Source organism: Delphinapterus leucas, chromosome 18, assembly GCF_059928025.1.
Source record: "Delphinapterus leucas isolate spDelLeu-1000000601 "Yukka" chromosome 18, BTC_Dleu_Yukka2, whole genome shotgun sequence".
Taxonomy (NCBI): Eukaryota; Metazoa; Chordata; class Mammalia; order Artiodactyla; family Monodontidae; genus Delphinapterus; species Delphinapterus leucas.
The window spans coordinates 46099903-46117360 of NC_143146.1; the positions used below are offsets into that span (position 1 = coordinate 46099903).

At 35.3% G+C, this 17458-nt stretch overlaps 1 protein-coding gene across 3 annotated transcripts in view; it reads right to left on the bottom strand.

Annotated features, from left to right (window-relative positions):
- The window catches only part of TDRD3 (tudor domain containing 3), a 201424-nt gene that overhangs the window by 68702 nt on the left and 115264 nt on the right, over window positions 1–17458 (bottom strand). For all 3 annotated transcript variants that reach the window (XM_089899470.1, XM_022561168.3, XM_089899471.1), the window contains 3 exons: window positions 17088–17229; window positions 6637–6708; window positions 3951–4100 (listed from right to left, as the gene is read on the bottom strand). In XM_089899470.1, the coding sequence (XP_089755596.1) occupies window positions 3951–4100; window positions 6637–6708; window positions 17088–17229 (364 nt within the window). The remainder of the gene's footprint in view (window positions 1–3950; window positions 4101–6636; window positions 6709–17087; window positions 17230–17458) is intronic.

Genomic DNA, 17458 nt, shown 5'->3' on the forward strand with positions numbered 1-17458 from the left:
TGTAAAGAAATAGAACCTGAAAAATAGAAAAATGATGTGAGATAAGCATCAATGGACAACATATTAAATACCTCTATTAGGTAGTTGATACACCACAATATTTAAGTTTAATTCAAATCAAAATTAAAACTACATCTTCAAAGACCAAAGACCCATTGCTGGATTCATTCAGTTTTTGGTTTCTGCAATCCCAGCAAAAAAAGAAAAAAAATAGCTTTGGAATGTCTTGATAGTCATTGCTTACATAACCACAAGGAAAAATGTGAGTTTATATTAATGTGATACAAAGTTTATTAGATTGGGAGACAATGTAGTACAGGTAAGAATACAGGCTTAAGAGCTACACAAGGCTGGGACTAAATCTGTACTGAGCCACTTCCTAGTTCCCGCCCTCAGGCAAGTCACTTAACTTCTACCCTCCGTGAACCTCGGGTTTCTCATCTTTAAAACAGGGACGAGAGAATTCCCTTGTGGTACAGTGGTTAGGACTCCACGCTTCCACTGCAGGGGGCAGGGGTTCGATCCCTGGTCAGGGAACTAAGATCCCACAAGCCGCGTGGACGGCCCAAAAACACCTACCTCACTGGGATGTTGTGAGGATTAAGTGACATCATCAACATGAAGTGATGAGTTCAATAACTGGCACATAGTAAACACTCATAACAGATGGCAATATTACTGTTTTGCTTAATATATTAGAACATAGTTACCTGAAAAGTCTGGATCCTGACCTGTTCCAAATTAAATATATTTCTGGAATTTAAATTATGTAACTCCAAAAGTGCTTTTTATTTTGGTGCCAGTGAAATAGTCCCATCTTCTGGAGGCATTTCCTTATTATTTTCTTTCCATTTTATGGATTAAGGAATAGGATAAATAGCATTTTCAGAATTGCTTTTCACTGCTTTAAAACAGTTGTTACCCACTAAACATACAAATATCTAGAAACATCACAACTTAAACATTACCCATAAGGTAACTGATGTTGTCGTGTATGAGCCACACCATCCCGTCCATATTATGTGAATTAGGCATCTGTGACATCATCACCACCATAAACCCCAAGTGGGCCTTAATGCTGTCTTGCAATCTTACTACAGTTTCTTAGCCCATTCACCCTCCCAATCTTCTTTAGCAAGGCACCAAACCTATCTAGGAATCTGTTACATTATGTTCATGATCCAGTAATAGGATTCTAGAATCTAAGAAAGTAGACAAATAATACAAATAATAAAAACCACTATTTTACATGTTCTCCTCACTCCTCAAATCTCAAACATCTTCTCCCTCATTGTGCCTGTTTGACCATGCTTACTTCCTCACTGAAAAAATGGAAATAATCACTAAAGAACTTACATAGATTTTTACCACATCAACCCACCCACTGATATCTACACACTTATACTTTATCTTACCAGCATCTACATGAATGATAAAGGAATGTGGAGAGAATGAATGACTCCTCTAACTCTACATTAATTCTCAGGCCACATCTTACATGACTTTTCAACAGTCTTTGATAAATTCAATACATCATCCTCCATGAAATAATTTCTGTATTCTCTTGTTTTGATCCTGTCTTACTGGTCACACCTTGGCTGGTTCAACTTCTTTCATTCACCTGGTAAGGTTGAAATGCTACAGGGTCCATTCCTTCTCCTTTTCTCTTCCCTTCAGTTCTCATTCCCTTGGTGATCTCATTTGACCTCATGATTTTAAATATAATCCATACGCCTACCACTTTCAAATGCATACATCCAATCCAAAACTCACCTTTCAGCTACACTCTTCTCTGTATTACTGCCTATTAAACATTACCACATGGATGCCTAAGATGTACCTCAGTATTAATATACTAATTATATTAATAACACCCTGTTCCACCCTGGTCTTCTCCAGTACGAAGTAAGCAACTCTAACCAGCCAATTTTTCAGGCCAAAACCCTTGAAGTCATTCATGACACCTCTTTTTCTCTCAAGCTCCATCTTTAATCTCTCAGAAACTCTGATGGCTGTATTTTCAAAATACCAGAATCTGGCACCACCTACACAGCTGCCATTGCTACCAAGAACTTTTCTCCCCCTGGATTACTTCAGTAATTTCCTAACTTGTCTGATTCCCATCTTCCAGAAAATAGACATCAAACAAGATTTTGGAAAGAAAGTTTGTCTGAGAAAAATGTAAACCAAAAGAACAACTTTCCTATAATCATTAAGAAATTGAAATACTCCCAATATCCTTTTCTGAAACTCCATAATTTTAACAGCTTTTTGGGAAAGAAGAAATGCATTTTATGTAAACTGTGCAAAATGAATTAATTTCAGAAATATTAAAAATGATTTTTAAATGTCTTAGAATAGAGAAAACATTGAGGAATAGCAATAGTCACATTTACTGAAGGCTTTTAGCAAAGGACTATTTTAACTGAGGCAGTGAGACTATAATTAGGGGCTCTCAGCTTCTCAGCATTATTCCAACTCTATTTCTTAGTTAGGATATGGCTGTGATCTTATGCTTACTATGCCTGACTTCTACCCTAGTTTACCATTAACTTAGCTTAGCTTGTTGGATGAAGAAAGCTGTTGATGTATATCGAGATTGAAGATTAGTTATTCTATAGGTCTCACCCTTGTTCCTTATTCTCCAGGAACAGCTAATCAAAGATTTATGACTTAATGTTCCAACCACAAGCGAGACTTGCTAGCTACTTGGAATCGTGTGATCAAGAAAAACATCCTGAAAATGGAAGACAGCCCCCTCCCCATGAGCATGTAGCCCTTTCCTCTTTCCCCTATATAATCTCCAAGCAAAACTGGCGAGTTGGGAGTTGGTTTTTTGGAACATACATCTACCTTCTCCCCAGGATTCCCGGCTTCCTCAATAAAGCTATCTTTCCTTTAACCCAACACTCTCAGCATTGGATTCTTGAGTGACAAGCTGCCGAACTGGAGTTCAGTAACTATATCATGATCTGTGCCATGTAGTATTCTAAATGTTTTAAAGATTAGCAATCTTAATTCTCACAGTTTCATAGATAAAGTAAATATGGTACAAAACTTAAGTAACCTATCCAAGGTCGTCAGCAGGACATGTTTCCTGTCTGCCTGATTCCAGAATTTGTGCTCTTGTCCCCTACATAAACAGGACAGAAAGACACTGCAGGAAGAACTACCAAAATTCAAGAAGTCTCCTACTTAAAATTTGAATTTAAATAGGAAAACAGCTGTTAGCTAAGATTTATTACTGGTTCTGAATAAAGAAACCTATTTCAATACCACTGGTTAAGAAAAATCTATCTAAGCAACGAATTCATGAACTAAAATTTCTTGTCAAAATCTAAAAATCAATAAATAACTACAGAAAACACCTATTTCAAATAAGCAAGCAATTACAAATAATGAAAAGAAAACCTTTTGATAAAGGAGGGTATGTATAAATGCACATATAATCCAAAGATAAAAATTATTTTTTACTATACATTAGATTTAAGAATGTTAAAAATGTTAATCCTGAGCCATTGATTTACCCTCTAATGTTTACCTGAATTCCTCAAAAATTTCTATTATAGGGGAAAATTATCCTCAAAAAGTATCATCTATCCCAACTAATAATGGGAAACCCTCTGACATTAAAAAAAAAAAAAAAGTTGTGTTCATTTGTATACTGTTAAGAAGAAAAGAAAGTGGGAGAAAAGAAGGGTGGTTTGCTAGCAAAGGTAACTTAATGGAATTGTTAAAGAGACTGGAAAAGGAATGTTTATGAGTAAAATGTGTAACCATAAGACTCCAAAAGGCACCAGGGCATTTTCTACTGATGGAATATGGAAAAAGAATGTCAAAAGTTTGTTCAATTAGTTACTTTATGTGAAAAGACAATAATGATTGTGACTAATCTAAATAGAACATAATGGCAAGGAATAAGACAAATTCATAATGATTTAGTTTCTTACTTCTTTGCTCTTTGCAACTTCTGCAATAGCAGCAGTCCTTTGCTTTTCAAATTCATCATTATCATTTGGAGGTTTGACAGGCAATGTAACTTGTAATGTCTTTCTTCGATCAAGTTCTCTGCTATCCACTTGGACATGAGATACACACTTCTGGCAATAATAAATAAAAATAAATTGTTTAAGTGGTTCCAAAAGAGATGCAAGTTTTTCATAAGAAAGTAATGTCTTCAAAAGAAACATTTGTACCACAACAGCTAAGAGCCCATAAAAATACAATTATTTCCCATAGATTTAAAAATAAAGGTAGAAAGCTAATTGAAGTAACTTTTAAGTAATTGTAACTGGTAAATGAAAGCTACACTAAATGTAGGCAATCTAAAACAGGGCACATATTGGGTTGGCCAAAAAGTTCGTTCGGGATTTTCTGTAACATCTTATGAATGAACATGTTGGCTAACCCAATATTTAAAACATACATCAAACCAAAAGATCTAAGTTTCATTTTAGGATAATGACTTAAAATAATTTTAAATTTCAAACAGTCTAGACTATTGCACAAGAAGTAAATTCAGTTTTTTATTAAGCCCTTGATTTCCACATTATGCCACAATATCCATGAGGGTTTATAGTTATTTTAACATATAGAAAGGTGTCTCTCATCTTATAAGCCGTAAGCTAAAAACATACTCCCTCCCCCTAATCAGGCTGCAAAGTTTTAGGTTTTTAGTCTCTTAAGACAAATTAAGAAAGCCATCATTGTCTAAAAATAAGTCCTGAATTCTGTTCTCTCTTCTAATTCTAGCAGCAAAAATCCTATAAAATGAACCTTTTTCAACTTGATAATTTTAAAGAGGAATAAAAATATGCTCTCAAATAAATGTGTTATACAAATATACAGATTTTTGATTTTCAGTAATATAAATATAAAATAGCTGACTCTAACACACAGCCAAGCATATTCTGTCTTTAACCCATGTTCAAGGCTAAGATGCTGAATAACAGATTTTCACAATGGACTTCATAAACAAATAATATTATTTAAGCTATAACTTTTAATATACTTCCTAATACAAAAAAAAGCTATAAACACACTTCAAATTCTTGAAAATAATTAAATCATATGTCTCTGTGAGCAATTTTTGAAAGAAATATTATCACCAAAATGTTTAAGGGGAAAGAAAATTCTTACAAACACAGCATTTGTTATTTTCAAATATAAATCATTAAAATGTTTACACTCTGTTTTCATTCTTGGGGTTTTTCACTGATAGAAATAAGAATATCATCAGCACAGATCATGCCTCCTTTTATCTTGACTGTCCCATGTTCCAAAGCACAATAAAAAATGACATATGTTTTAAATACTTTCAAAATAGCCACGATGCAAGAATGTCTTATTTAATTTTGAGTAGACCCTCCAAAAAGGGTTTTGAAGAGGATGCCAGTCAATTGATCCTGCCCACTTATTTTCTGATCAACTAGGTATCTGTTTTTCATACCAAAATTTTTAAAATTGTTATTGAGATATAAGTCTGTTTCCTAGCTGTTGTGTCCCCAACTCATCTTCACTTTGAGCCAGCACTCTTGAAGGAAAATAAAGCACAAATGCAAGGCAGATTACCAAGAGCTAAATTTTAGTGGCATCATGTGGCAAAGAGCAAGCAGCCACAGGGATTATTCTCAGATTCTTCAGTTATAAAGCAGGGACAAGCTGGAGGAGATTGTTTTAAAGGCAGTTTGAGGCTTAGCACAACCAGGAAGACACACGATATTGGTCAGCTGAGGAGGTACCTCAAGGTAACATTTTGCAGCAAGGGGGTTGAAAGTTAGGAAACAGAAGAAAAACCTTTAGCTTATGTGAGAGAAGAATCAGGGCTGCTGTAGTTGAAAACGAAAATACTAACTGGAAATAAAATTAAGTACCTGACTGAGACGGGCATTTGGATCAAGGCAGAAGAATAGAATCTCGGAAGGGGCAGCTGGGACAGCAGGCTCTCCTAAAGTGCATTGATGCCCTTCCCTGCCTCATGTTCTCACTTTTTGTCTCCTGTCAATCTTTCTGTTGATGCTTTTATTTTTCTCCCTCTTTTGTTTTTAATGAACAAAGTGAGAAATTATAGCATATTTTTGTCTTCTTACTTTTGCATTTCTCTCTCAAAAAAAAAATGCCCCCACCACCACCTGATATTAATTTTAAGCTGCATTTCAGGTGTGTCTCTTAACTGTTTCAATCTTTGGGTTAACAGCTTTTTTTTTTTTTTTTTTTTTTTTTTTTTGCGGTACGCAGGCCTCTCACTGTTGTGGCCTCTCCCACTGCGGAGCACAGGCTCCGGACACGCAGGCTCAGCGGCCATGGCTCACGGGCCCAGCCGCTCCGCGGCATGTGGCATCTTCTTGGACCGGGGCACGAACCCGTGTCCCCTGCATCGGCAGGCGGACTCTCAGCCACTGCGCCACCAGGGAAGTCCTGGGTTAACAGCTTTTGAGAAAAGAATCTACACAAAAACTTTAATTACAATAATGAGAAAAAAACCCACAATTATTGATTTCCTGTAGTTAATATATTTCCATATAACTCCTATGACCTCTGAGTGAACAGTTCAGCACAAAACTAAACACAGCTTGAATACAAATGAAAAACATTTTTTGCCGACTAAAATTCATCTGCCAAAATGAAAGTCATTACCTGTCCAAAAGGCACAAAAGGAGGTGGTCCACCTTCGGTTCCAATATTGCTTCTATTGTGTTTTGACAAGCTCTGTGAGAAAAGTGAGTTGTAAAACAGAAATTATACATTAAAAATATATTTAACAACACTTATAATGCACCAGGAATCTACTCATTTTAGTAGATTCTTATAGGAGATAGAAAAAAAGCCTTCTATTATTAATTTCAAACTATATAAATTATCGTATTCCTAACTTCAATAACTAGGCAAAGACTCTCCCCTTACTTCCCCTTTCCAAAACCCAAACTGACATGATTTTCAGAAGTATTTGCCAAGTTGCTCCCATAAGAAGAAAACACAGTTAAAACCTCTCAACAAAGATGATAAACTTTGGTAGCAAGAATTTCATTTTAATTAATTTCATTTTAATGCATAGTAAAACAATCATCTGACAGAAAAATATTATCTGGAAATTATCTTCAAAATGAAATTTTTAGACATAAAAATCTATTAGCAAAAAACATATTTGTGATACTGTTATATAATAAGAAATATATATTTGGTCTTTGTCCCCAGTTCCTGGAACAGAGACCCTAAAACACTTGAAATTTCCTGAATCACAGGGTTAAGGAGCACATTTTGTTCTTCATAATAAGCGCCTTTGAGCATCCTGAGTTTATATTAATGAGGTGACTATTAATGGGCCCCTAGCAAGCTCCAGGGTGGGGACTGGTAGCTGGAAAAACCAACCATGCGATTAGAGGGCTAGAGATTGAGTCAATCACCAATGGCCAGTGATTAAATCAAGCGGGCCTATGTAATGAACCTCCATTAAAACCCCATAAACGATGGGGTTCAGGGAGCTTCCAGGCTGGTGAATACATCCATGTGCCAGAAGGGTGGTACACACCGAAGTCCACAGGGACAGAAGCTCCTGTGTCCAGGACCCTTCCCGATCTTGCCCTATTAAGCTCTTCATCTGGCTATTTATCTTTTATAACATCATTTATAATAAACCAGTAATAGCAAGTAAAGTGTTTCCCTAAGTTCTGTGAGCCATTATAGCAAATTATCAAATCTGAGCAGGGGATCCTGAGAACCCCTAATTTATAGCCAAGTTGGACAGAAGAGTGGATAACATCAGGACCTACTACTTTCAATTAGCACCTGAAGTGAGGGGCAGTCTTCTGAGACTGAGTTCTTAACCTATGGGGTCTGTACTAAATCCAGGTAGTTAGTGTCAGAACTGAATTAAATTTTAGGACATCCACCTGGTATCCCAGTGGAGAGAACTGGAGAATTGCTTGATGTGGAAAAGAAAACTCCACACTAGGTGTCAGAAGTGCTGTTAACTAGAAACAGTTCATAGGAATACTGATAAAAGTGATTTCTAACTATTTAAAGAGATCAGACTGCTATAGTTTATAATATGGAGGATAATTTCAATTACAGTAAAATTTCCTTAATAAAAGTCTTGTTTTGCAAATCAATGTATACTTAAAAGAAGTATTCAACAGATTGTTCTTTAATAAAAAAAAAAAAAAAAAGCTTCCAGGGCTTCCCTGGTGGCACAGTGGTTGAGAGTCCGCCTGCCGATGCAGTGGACACGGGTTCATGCCCCGGTCCGGGAAGATCCCACATGCCGCGGAGTGGCTGGGCCCGTAAGCTATGGCCGCTGAGCCTTTGCATCTGGAGCCTGTGCTCCGCAACGGGATAGGCCACAACAGTGAGAGGCCCGTGTACCGCATGAAAAAAAAACCCCTATAAACAAATGACAATGAAAACACGATGACCCAAAACCTATGGGATGCAGCAAAAGCCGTTCTAAGAGGGAAGTTTATAGCAATACAATCCTACGGTAAGAAACAAGAAACATCTCAAATCAACAACCTAACCTTACACCTATCGCAATCAGAGAAAGAAGAGCCAAAAAACCCCAAAGTTAGCAGAATGAAAGAAATCATAAAGATCAGATCACAAATAAGTGAAAAAGAAATGAAGGAAACCATAACAAAGATCAATAAAAGTAAAAGCTGGTTCTTTGAGAAGATAAACAAAATTGATAAACCATTAGCCAGACTCATCAAGAAAAAAAGGGAGAAGACTGAAATCAATAGAATTAGAAATGAAAAAGGAGAAGTAACAACTGACACTGCAGAAACACAAAGGATCATGAGAGATTATTACAAGTAACTATATGCCAATAAAATGGACAACCTGGAAGAAACGGAAAAATTCTTCAAAAAGCACAACCTTCCAAGACAGAACCAGGAAGAAACAGAAAATATAAACAGACCAATCACAAGCTCTGAAATTGAAACTGTGATTAAATATCTTTCAACAAACAAAAGCCCAGGACCAGATGGCTTCACAGGCGAATTCTATCAAATATTTAGAGAAGAGCTAACACCTATCCTTCTCAAACACTTCCAAAATATAGGAGAGGGAAGAACATTCCCAAACTCATTCTACGAGGCCACCATCACCCTGATACCAAAACCAGACAAAGATGTCACAAAGAAAGAAAACTACAGGCCAGTATCACTGATGAACATAGATGCAAAAATCCTCAACAAAATACTAGCAAACAGAATCCAACAGCACATTAAAAGGATCATACACCATGATCAAGTGGGGTTTACACCAGGAATGCAAGGATTCTTCAACATACACAAATCAATCAATGTGATACACCATATTAACAAAGTGAAGAAAAACCATATGATCACCTCAATAGATGCAGAAAAATCCTTCAACAAAATTCAACACCCATTTATGATAAAAACCCTCCAGAAAGTAGGCATAGAAGGAACTTACCTCAACATAATAAAGGCCATATATGACAAACCCACAGCCAACATCGTCCTCAATGGTGAAAAACTGAAACCATTTGCACTAAGATCAGGAACAAGACAAGGTTGCCCACTGTCACCACTATTATTCAACATTGTTTTGGAAGTTTCAGCCACAGCAATCAGAGAAGAAAAAGAAATAAAAGGAATCCAAATCAGAAAAGAAGAAGTAAAGCTGTCACTGTTTGCAGATGTCATGATACTATACATAGAGCATCCTAAAGGTGCCATCAGAAAACTACTAGAGCTAATCAACGAATTTGGTAAAGCAGCATGACACAAAGTTAATGCACAGAAATCTCTGGCATTCCTATACACTAATAATGAAAAATCTGAAAGTGAAATTAAGGGAACACTCCCATTTACCACTGCAACAAAAAGAATAAAATACCTAGGAGTAAACCTATCTAAGGAGACAAAAGACCTGTATGCAGAAAACTATAAGATACTGATGAAAGAAATTAAAGATGATAGAAATAGATGGAGAGATATACCATGTTCTTGGATTGGAAGAATCAACATTGTGAAAATCACTATACTACCCAAAGCAATCTACAGATTCAATGCAATCCCTATCAAACTACCATTGGCATTTTTCACAGAACTAGGACAAAACATTTCACAATTTGTATGGAAACACAAAAGACCCCAAATAGCCAAAGCAATCTTGAGAAAGGAAAATGGCACTGGAGGAATCACACTCCCTGACGTCAGACTATACTACAAAGCTGCAGTAATCAAGACAGTATGGTACTGGCACAAAAACAGAAATATACATCAATGGAACAGGATAGAAAGCCCAGAGATAAACCCGCACACATATGGTCACCTTATTCTTGATAAAGGAGGTAAGAATATACAGAGGAAAAAAGACAGTCTCTTCAATGAGTGGTGCTGGGAAAACTGGACAGCTACATGTAAAAGAATGAAACTAGAACACTCCCTAACACCATACACAAAAATATATTCAAAATGGATTAAAGACCTAAGTGTAAGGCCAGACACTATCAAACTCTTAGAGGAAAACATAGGCAGAACACTCTATGACACAATTCACAGCAAGATCCTTTTTGACCCACCTCCTAGAGAAAAGGAAATTAAAAGAAAAATAAACAAATGGGACCTAGTGAAACTTAAAAGCTTTTGCACAGCAAAGGAAACCATAAACAAGATAAAAGAGAACCCTCTAAACGGGAGAAGATATTTGCAAATGAAGCAACTGACAAACGATTAATCTCCAAAATTTACAAGTAGTTCATGTAGCTCAATATCAAAAAACAAACAACCCAATCCAAAAATGGGCAGAAGACCTAAATAGACATTCCTCCAAAGAAGATATACAGGTTGCCAACAAACACATGAAAGAATGCTCAACATCATTAATCATTAGAGAAATGCAAATCAAAACTACAATGAGATACCATCTCACACCAGTCAGAATACCCATCATCAAAAAATCTATAAACAATAAATCCTGGAGAGGGTGTGGAGGAAAGGGAATCCTCTGGCACTGTTGGTGAGAATGTAAATTGATACAGCCACTATGAAGAACAGTATGGAGGTTCCTTAAAAAACTACAAATAGAACTACCATACGACCCAGCAATCCCACTACTGGGCATATACCCTGAGAAAAGCATAATTCAAAAAGAGTCATGTACCACAATGTTCACTGCAGCTCTATTTAAAATAGCCAGGACATGGAAGCAACCTAAAGTGTCCACTGACAGATGAATGGATAAAGAAGATGTGGCACATATACACAATGGAATATTACTCAGCCATAAAAAGAAACGAAATTGAGTTATTTGTTGAGTTATAGTGAGGTGGATGGACCTGGAGTCTGTCATACAGAGTGAAGTAAGTCAGAAAGAGAAAAACAAATACCATATGCTAACACATATATATGGAATATAAAGAAAAAAAAATGGTCATGAAGAACCTAGGGGCAGGATGGGAATAATGATGCAGACCTACTAGAGAATGGACTTGAGGACACGGGGAGGGGGAAGGGTAAGCTGGAACAAAGTGAGAGCATGGCATGGACATATACTCACTACCAAATGTAAAACCGATAGCTAGTTGGAAGCAGCCGCGTAGCCCAGGGAGATCAGCTTGGTGCTTTGTGACAACCTAGAGGGGTAGGATAGGGAGGGTGGGAGGGAGGGAGACTCAAGAGGGAAGAGATATTGGGATAGATGTATATGTATAGCTGATTCCCTTTGTTATAAAGCAGAAACTAACACACCATTGTAAAGCAATTATACTCCAATGAAGATGTTAAAAAAAAAATGCCATAAGGAATCTTTTCACCCATCTAGTCCTCCTATCTGTTTTATCTTTGAGGTGTTAACATATATCTGTTAAGCACTGGTTGTCACTTAATACACCTTCTCGACTCTGAAGTTTTTTGTGCATTTTTAATGATTATTGTTATAGAAAATGTTACGTTTAAAATATTTTAAATGGTGAAAAATAAGTTAAAAATTACCATATGTACCTTATACCTACTCTAGAGTCCCTGCATTATAAAAGGAATACTATATATTTTGTATAAGTTATATAAAAAAAACTAAGACTAAAGACAACAGTAATATTCAGTTAATTAATCAAAGAACAATTTAAACTGTATATGAATATCACATTTCTTGATAAGCTGTATTTAAGATGTTAACCTAGTTTAAGAAAAAAACAGCAAATGCATAAACTTATCTAGGGGTCCAGTTTTAATTTAGATTAAAGAAAAAGACCATTCAAAGAGCAATAAATCATTTCAGTTTATGCCATGACTTCCTTAAAAGTTCACATAAGCTGCCAATAATACCATCTCTCAATACACAGTATATAATTAAAAGCATATTACAGGATTTCTACTTCCCATCCTATGACTGTGTAAGAGACAAGACTTAATCTCCCTCTACAACTAGTAATCTGGACAACATGTAGGAAACAACTGTTTTAAGACATAGGGCAAAAAGTAGCACAGGACTGTAATCCCAAAGAGAAAGAGAACAAAAAAAAAAAACAGGTGAACTCTGCCTTTCTGCTTGGAGGCATAATGCAGACAGACAGCACAGAGATCTGAGTTGAGAAAATGTCTCACAGCTCAAGCCAGGCTGAAATAACTGGAAGCTCTGGGGCAGAGTTTTGAAAAAGAGAGGCCTGTACAGAAATGAAGCTCCAGAAACCTGTATAGGAATTCCCTTAAGTCACTGCTGAGAACTAGGCTAAGCAAAAAGCAACTGCAAGTTATAAGCTTCCATTTATACTAGAATAAAAAAGAATAAAATACTTAGGGATAAAATTACACAAAGAAGAAGATCTATACAATGAAAACAACAAAAGATTGCTAAAAGAAATTAGACACCAATAAATGAAAAGACATCACATGGTCATGAGTTGGAAGATTTAATACTGTTAAGATGGCAATACTACTCAAACAGATCTAGAGATTCAATGCAATTCCTATCAAAATCCTAAGAATGCTTTTTGCAGAAACAGAAAAATCCATCCTAAAATTCATATGGGATCTCAAGGGACCCTGAATACTCAAAATAATCCTGAACAAAGCTCATACTTCTTGATTACAAACTTACTACAAAGTTACAGTAGTCAAAACAGTACTGGCATTAAGACAGACTAACAGAATAAAGAAATAAAGAAATAAAATAAAGAAAAAAAATATGGTAAAATGATTTTTGATGAGGGAGATAAGCTCATTCAATAGGGGAAGGAGATTCTCTTCAACAAATGGTGGTGGGAAAACTGGATATCCATATGCAAAAGACTTAAACCATGTACAAAAATTAATTCAAAATGTATCAAAGACCTAAATTTAAGAGCCAAAGAGCTAAACCCATAAAACTTCAGCAAGAAAACATAGAGAAAAAGCTTCATGACATTGGGATTTTGCAATTTCTTGGATATGACACCAAAAACATAGGCAACAAAAGAAAAAAACAGGTAAAACTGAACTTCAATAAAATTTAAAATGCTTTTGCCTCAAAGGACACTACCAACAGAGCGAAAAGGCAACCAATGGAATGTGAAAAATATTTGCAAATCATATATCAGATAAGGAATTGATATCCAGAATAAATCAAAAACTCACACAACAACAACAACAAAATTTAAAATAGACAAAGGACTTAAATACACATTTCTCCAAAGAAGATATACAAACAGCCAGTAAACATATGAAAAGATGCTAAACATCACTATGCACTAGGGAAGTGCAAATCAAAACCACAATGATATTCCACTTCACACTTATTAGGATGGTTATTATCCAAAAAACATGAAATAACAAGGGTTGGCAGGGATGTCAAGAAATTGGATCACTTAAGCATTGCAGATGGGAACGTAAAATGGTGCAGCTGCTGTGGAAAACAATATAGCAGTTACTCAAAATATTAAACAGAATTACTATGCAATCCAACAATCCTACTTCTGAGTATAAACTCAAAAGAACTGAAAGCAGGAACTCAAGCAGATATTTGTACACCCATGTTCATAACACCTTTATTCACAATAGCCAAAAGGTGGAAACAACCCTAATGTCCATTAGTGGATGAATGAACAAAATGTGGCATTTACATACAATGGAATATTATTCAGCCTTAAAAAGTTAGTAAATTCTGGCACATGCTACAACATGGATGAACCTTGAAGACATTATGCTAAGTGAAATAAGCCAGACACAAAAGGGCGAATACTATAGGACTATACTATTATGAGGTAGCTGGAGTACAAGGTGGCCAGAGATTGGGAGGGGGGGATGGGAAGTTATTGTTTAATTGGTACAGAGTTTCAATTTCAGAAGATAAAAAATTCTGGAGGGAGGGGGTTGTGTAACAATAAGGATGTACTTAATGCCACTTAATTTTACACTTAAAAATGATTAAAATGTTAAACTTTGTTATGTATACTTTACAATTTTTAAAATCAGAAAAAATTTTTAAAAAATTATCTGTCATAGGAAGTGGGGGGGGAGCACTAAAATGTTATAGAACTACATTACTTTACAAATTATATCTGCTACAGAACTCTCCAAAACCTATCTTTATCATACTTTGAGGTTTGAGTTTTTCTTTTCGTCACCTGTCTATATCCAACTTGCTACAACTACAACACCTATACATGCTTTAAATACTATCCAATGTTCTCTTCCCCCTCTATTTATTTTGCAAGAATGCCTAGGACCCCATTACTTCCAAAATTAACTCTATGGTTTATTATTTCTATGTGTACATTTGATTTCTATGTGTTTCACCTGCCAGATGCTCAAGTAATTTGAACTCTCCATGATTTCTACAACATTATAGTTACCAAAATCAAAAAAACTATAAAACCAAAGAGAACTATTATCATATTAAGATGTTTTTAAACTCTTTTTCATGTAAATTTTTACTGCCCCCTAACAAGAAATACTAGCATGGCTTTCAGGAAACAAAGTGCAAAAATATATAATAAAACATTACAAGAATAACTGTCAAAGTACTACTGATCCATGTATGTGTTTGTGTGTGTGTATGTGTGTGTGCTGGAGGTGAGGAAGTTCCTAGGAATGTCTGACTGACTTTACAATTAGTAAGGTAGTTCTGGCTGGGTTGTAAAAATTATGTATAATATGTTGGTCTGACTTGACAACATCTTAACACACTTTAAAAAATCTCTAATGATAATAAAAATACAATATATCAATTTGTGAAAGGAAAAGATTACATGAAATGGGTGGGATTTCTCCAGGAAATTCTAAGTTCATAAACTTGGCTATTTATATAAAACTATCAAACCACTTCTGATTTACTTGCTTGTGCAACATTTTCAATCAAACAATGCAGTTAAGGAATATTATCTTATATTTCATAGTATCTTATATAGTATATAATAGTATCTTATATTTCACAGCAGCCCAAAGTGTAGCACATTAGTATCATAAGGAATGAGTACTAAGGAATAAAAAATGTGCCTAAATTTCCTTATCTATTTACATCCCAAACAGAGGCACTTTCAAACTTAGAAGATAGAAAAGAGTAATTTATCTTAAAATACCAAAAGCTTGAAATATTGCTAGGCCCCTTGACTCACTTTAGACAACAGACAAGATCTGAGAGTGGCACAAAAACATGAATTCTAACTCAAAGAGTAATTAGCTCTATGTGCTTGTAATTCATTTATTTCACTATTATTTATTATGATGTTTATTACATATAAGACTCAGGGCCACCACTTTGGAGATACAGGAAGGCTTAGATCCATCACCTATTAGTAGTCTAATCATAAAATAAGTTTAACGGTTCTTAAAGCCTATTTTCTGATCCATATGGACATAACACTCTCTTACAAGACTGCTAGGTGAATTACATGATATACAGATACAGGCGCCCAGCTCAAGACCTACACACTGTTCAACAAATATTTCTAGAATTGAATAAAGGTAACACAAACAAGAATTCTGACCTCAAAAAGCTTACAATCAAAGGAGATAAGAAATAAACATAATTTTAGTGCTAGATAAAAAGTAATATACTTCTTAATACAATGAATAAAGTATTCTAATAATTCAATAAAGGAGCAATTATTTCATTTTGTGAAAAAAACGAGCACTTGTTTTGAGTCTAAAAGCATGGGAATGAGAGAGAAACTAAGATGAATGTCTTAAAAGTGGGAAAATCTTTTTCAAAAGTGCAACTGAGGAAAGCTTAGAGAATCAAAGAAAGAGTAAGTAGTTCCATTTAGCTAAAACAAAACCTATGTGAAAAAATTAAGAAAGTTGACAAGGTAAGCTGGAACTAGGGCTAAATTATAAATGACCTGAATCCCAGATTAAGGTATGTGAAATAAAAGCAGGGTGTAGCATGATCTGAATTATGTTGAAGATAATCTGGCAGAAGTACAATAAGTTAGAAGATGGAGAAAGGGTATATGGTGGAACCAGTTAAAAGGCTGCAAGTAGTCCAGGCCAGAGACTTAAACTACAATAATGGCAATGGAACCTGAGAGCAAGGGATTGACAAGAGATCTGACTGCAGAGGATCAATAAAACTGGTGGCTAGAAGCAAAGTAGAAGGACAATTACTAGATAACCTAGATGACTAGGAGGATAAAGATACTGTTAACATAAATGGTGAAAACATCAACTAATGTGACTAGGAAGACAAATGCAACAAGAACTCTTTCATTATAGTGAAATTCTAATTTGCCTTCACTTGTATCTGTGTGTGTGTGTGTGTGTTTGTGTAAATAAGACAAATACACATACATTATTCATATATATGCACAAACACTTGTTTTCTGAACAAAGAATTATATACAGGTACATTACACATATCTTACAACTGGTATCTTGGCAGTTTTGAAAACTCCTCAGTAAAGAATGGCCTTTAAAATATGTAATAAAATGTAACAAATACTGAAAATGACATCTGTTTTAGAAGAACAATATGGTTAAACAAAGGTAGATAGTTTCTGTAAAGATCACTGTGTTCCATTCTATTCAACTCTGGCATAAAGAACTAATTTTACTAGCCATTATAGAAAGATCCCTTAAAACAGAGAATACAATAAAAAGAGTGTAGTGTTTTAAAAGTTCAAACCATTCTTAGTTTACACTTACTCTCTGTAACTCCCATTTCTCAATAAGGTGTTCTACTTCACCGCCAAGAACTGTGGTGTTAGAATCATTCAAGAGCAGGAATCCATTTTTTATGTCCACAATGCCTGAAAGCTTAACTTTAGTTCCAGGTGGTGTGTTCAGGCTAAAGCAAAGAGAAAAAAAAAGTTAAAACATATTTAAGATCCTTCCCCAAACTGGAATTCAGTCTTATACTGTGACCTGGTAAAATTCTTCAAAATGCACTAATGTGAAAACTATTTTTCAGGTGACTGGCTATATAGTGTGAATAGGTCATCAGGGAGGAAGTCAGAAGACCAGGTACAAGACTGTCATTTTCTACCTTAATTTTTTTCTACATGTAAAAAAATATG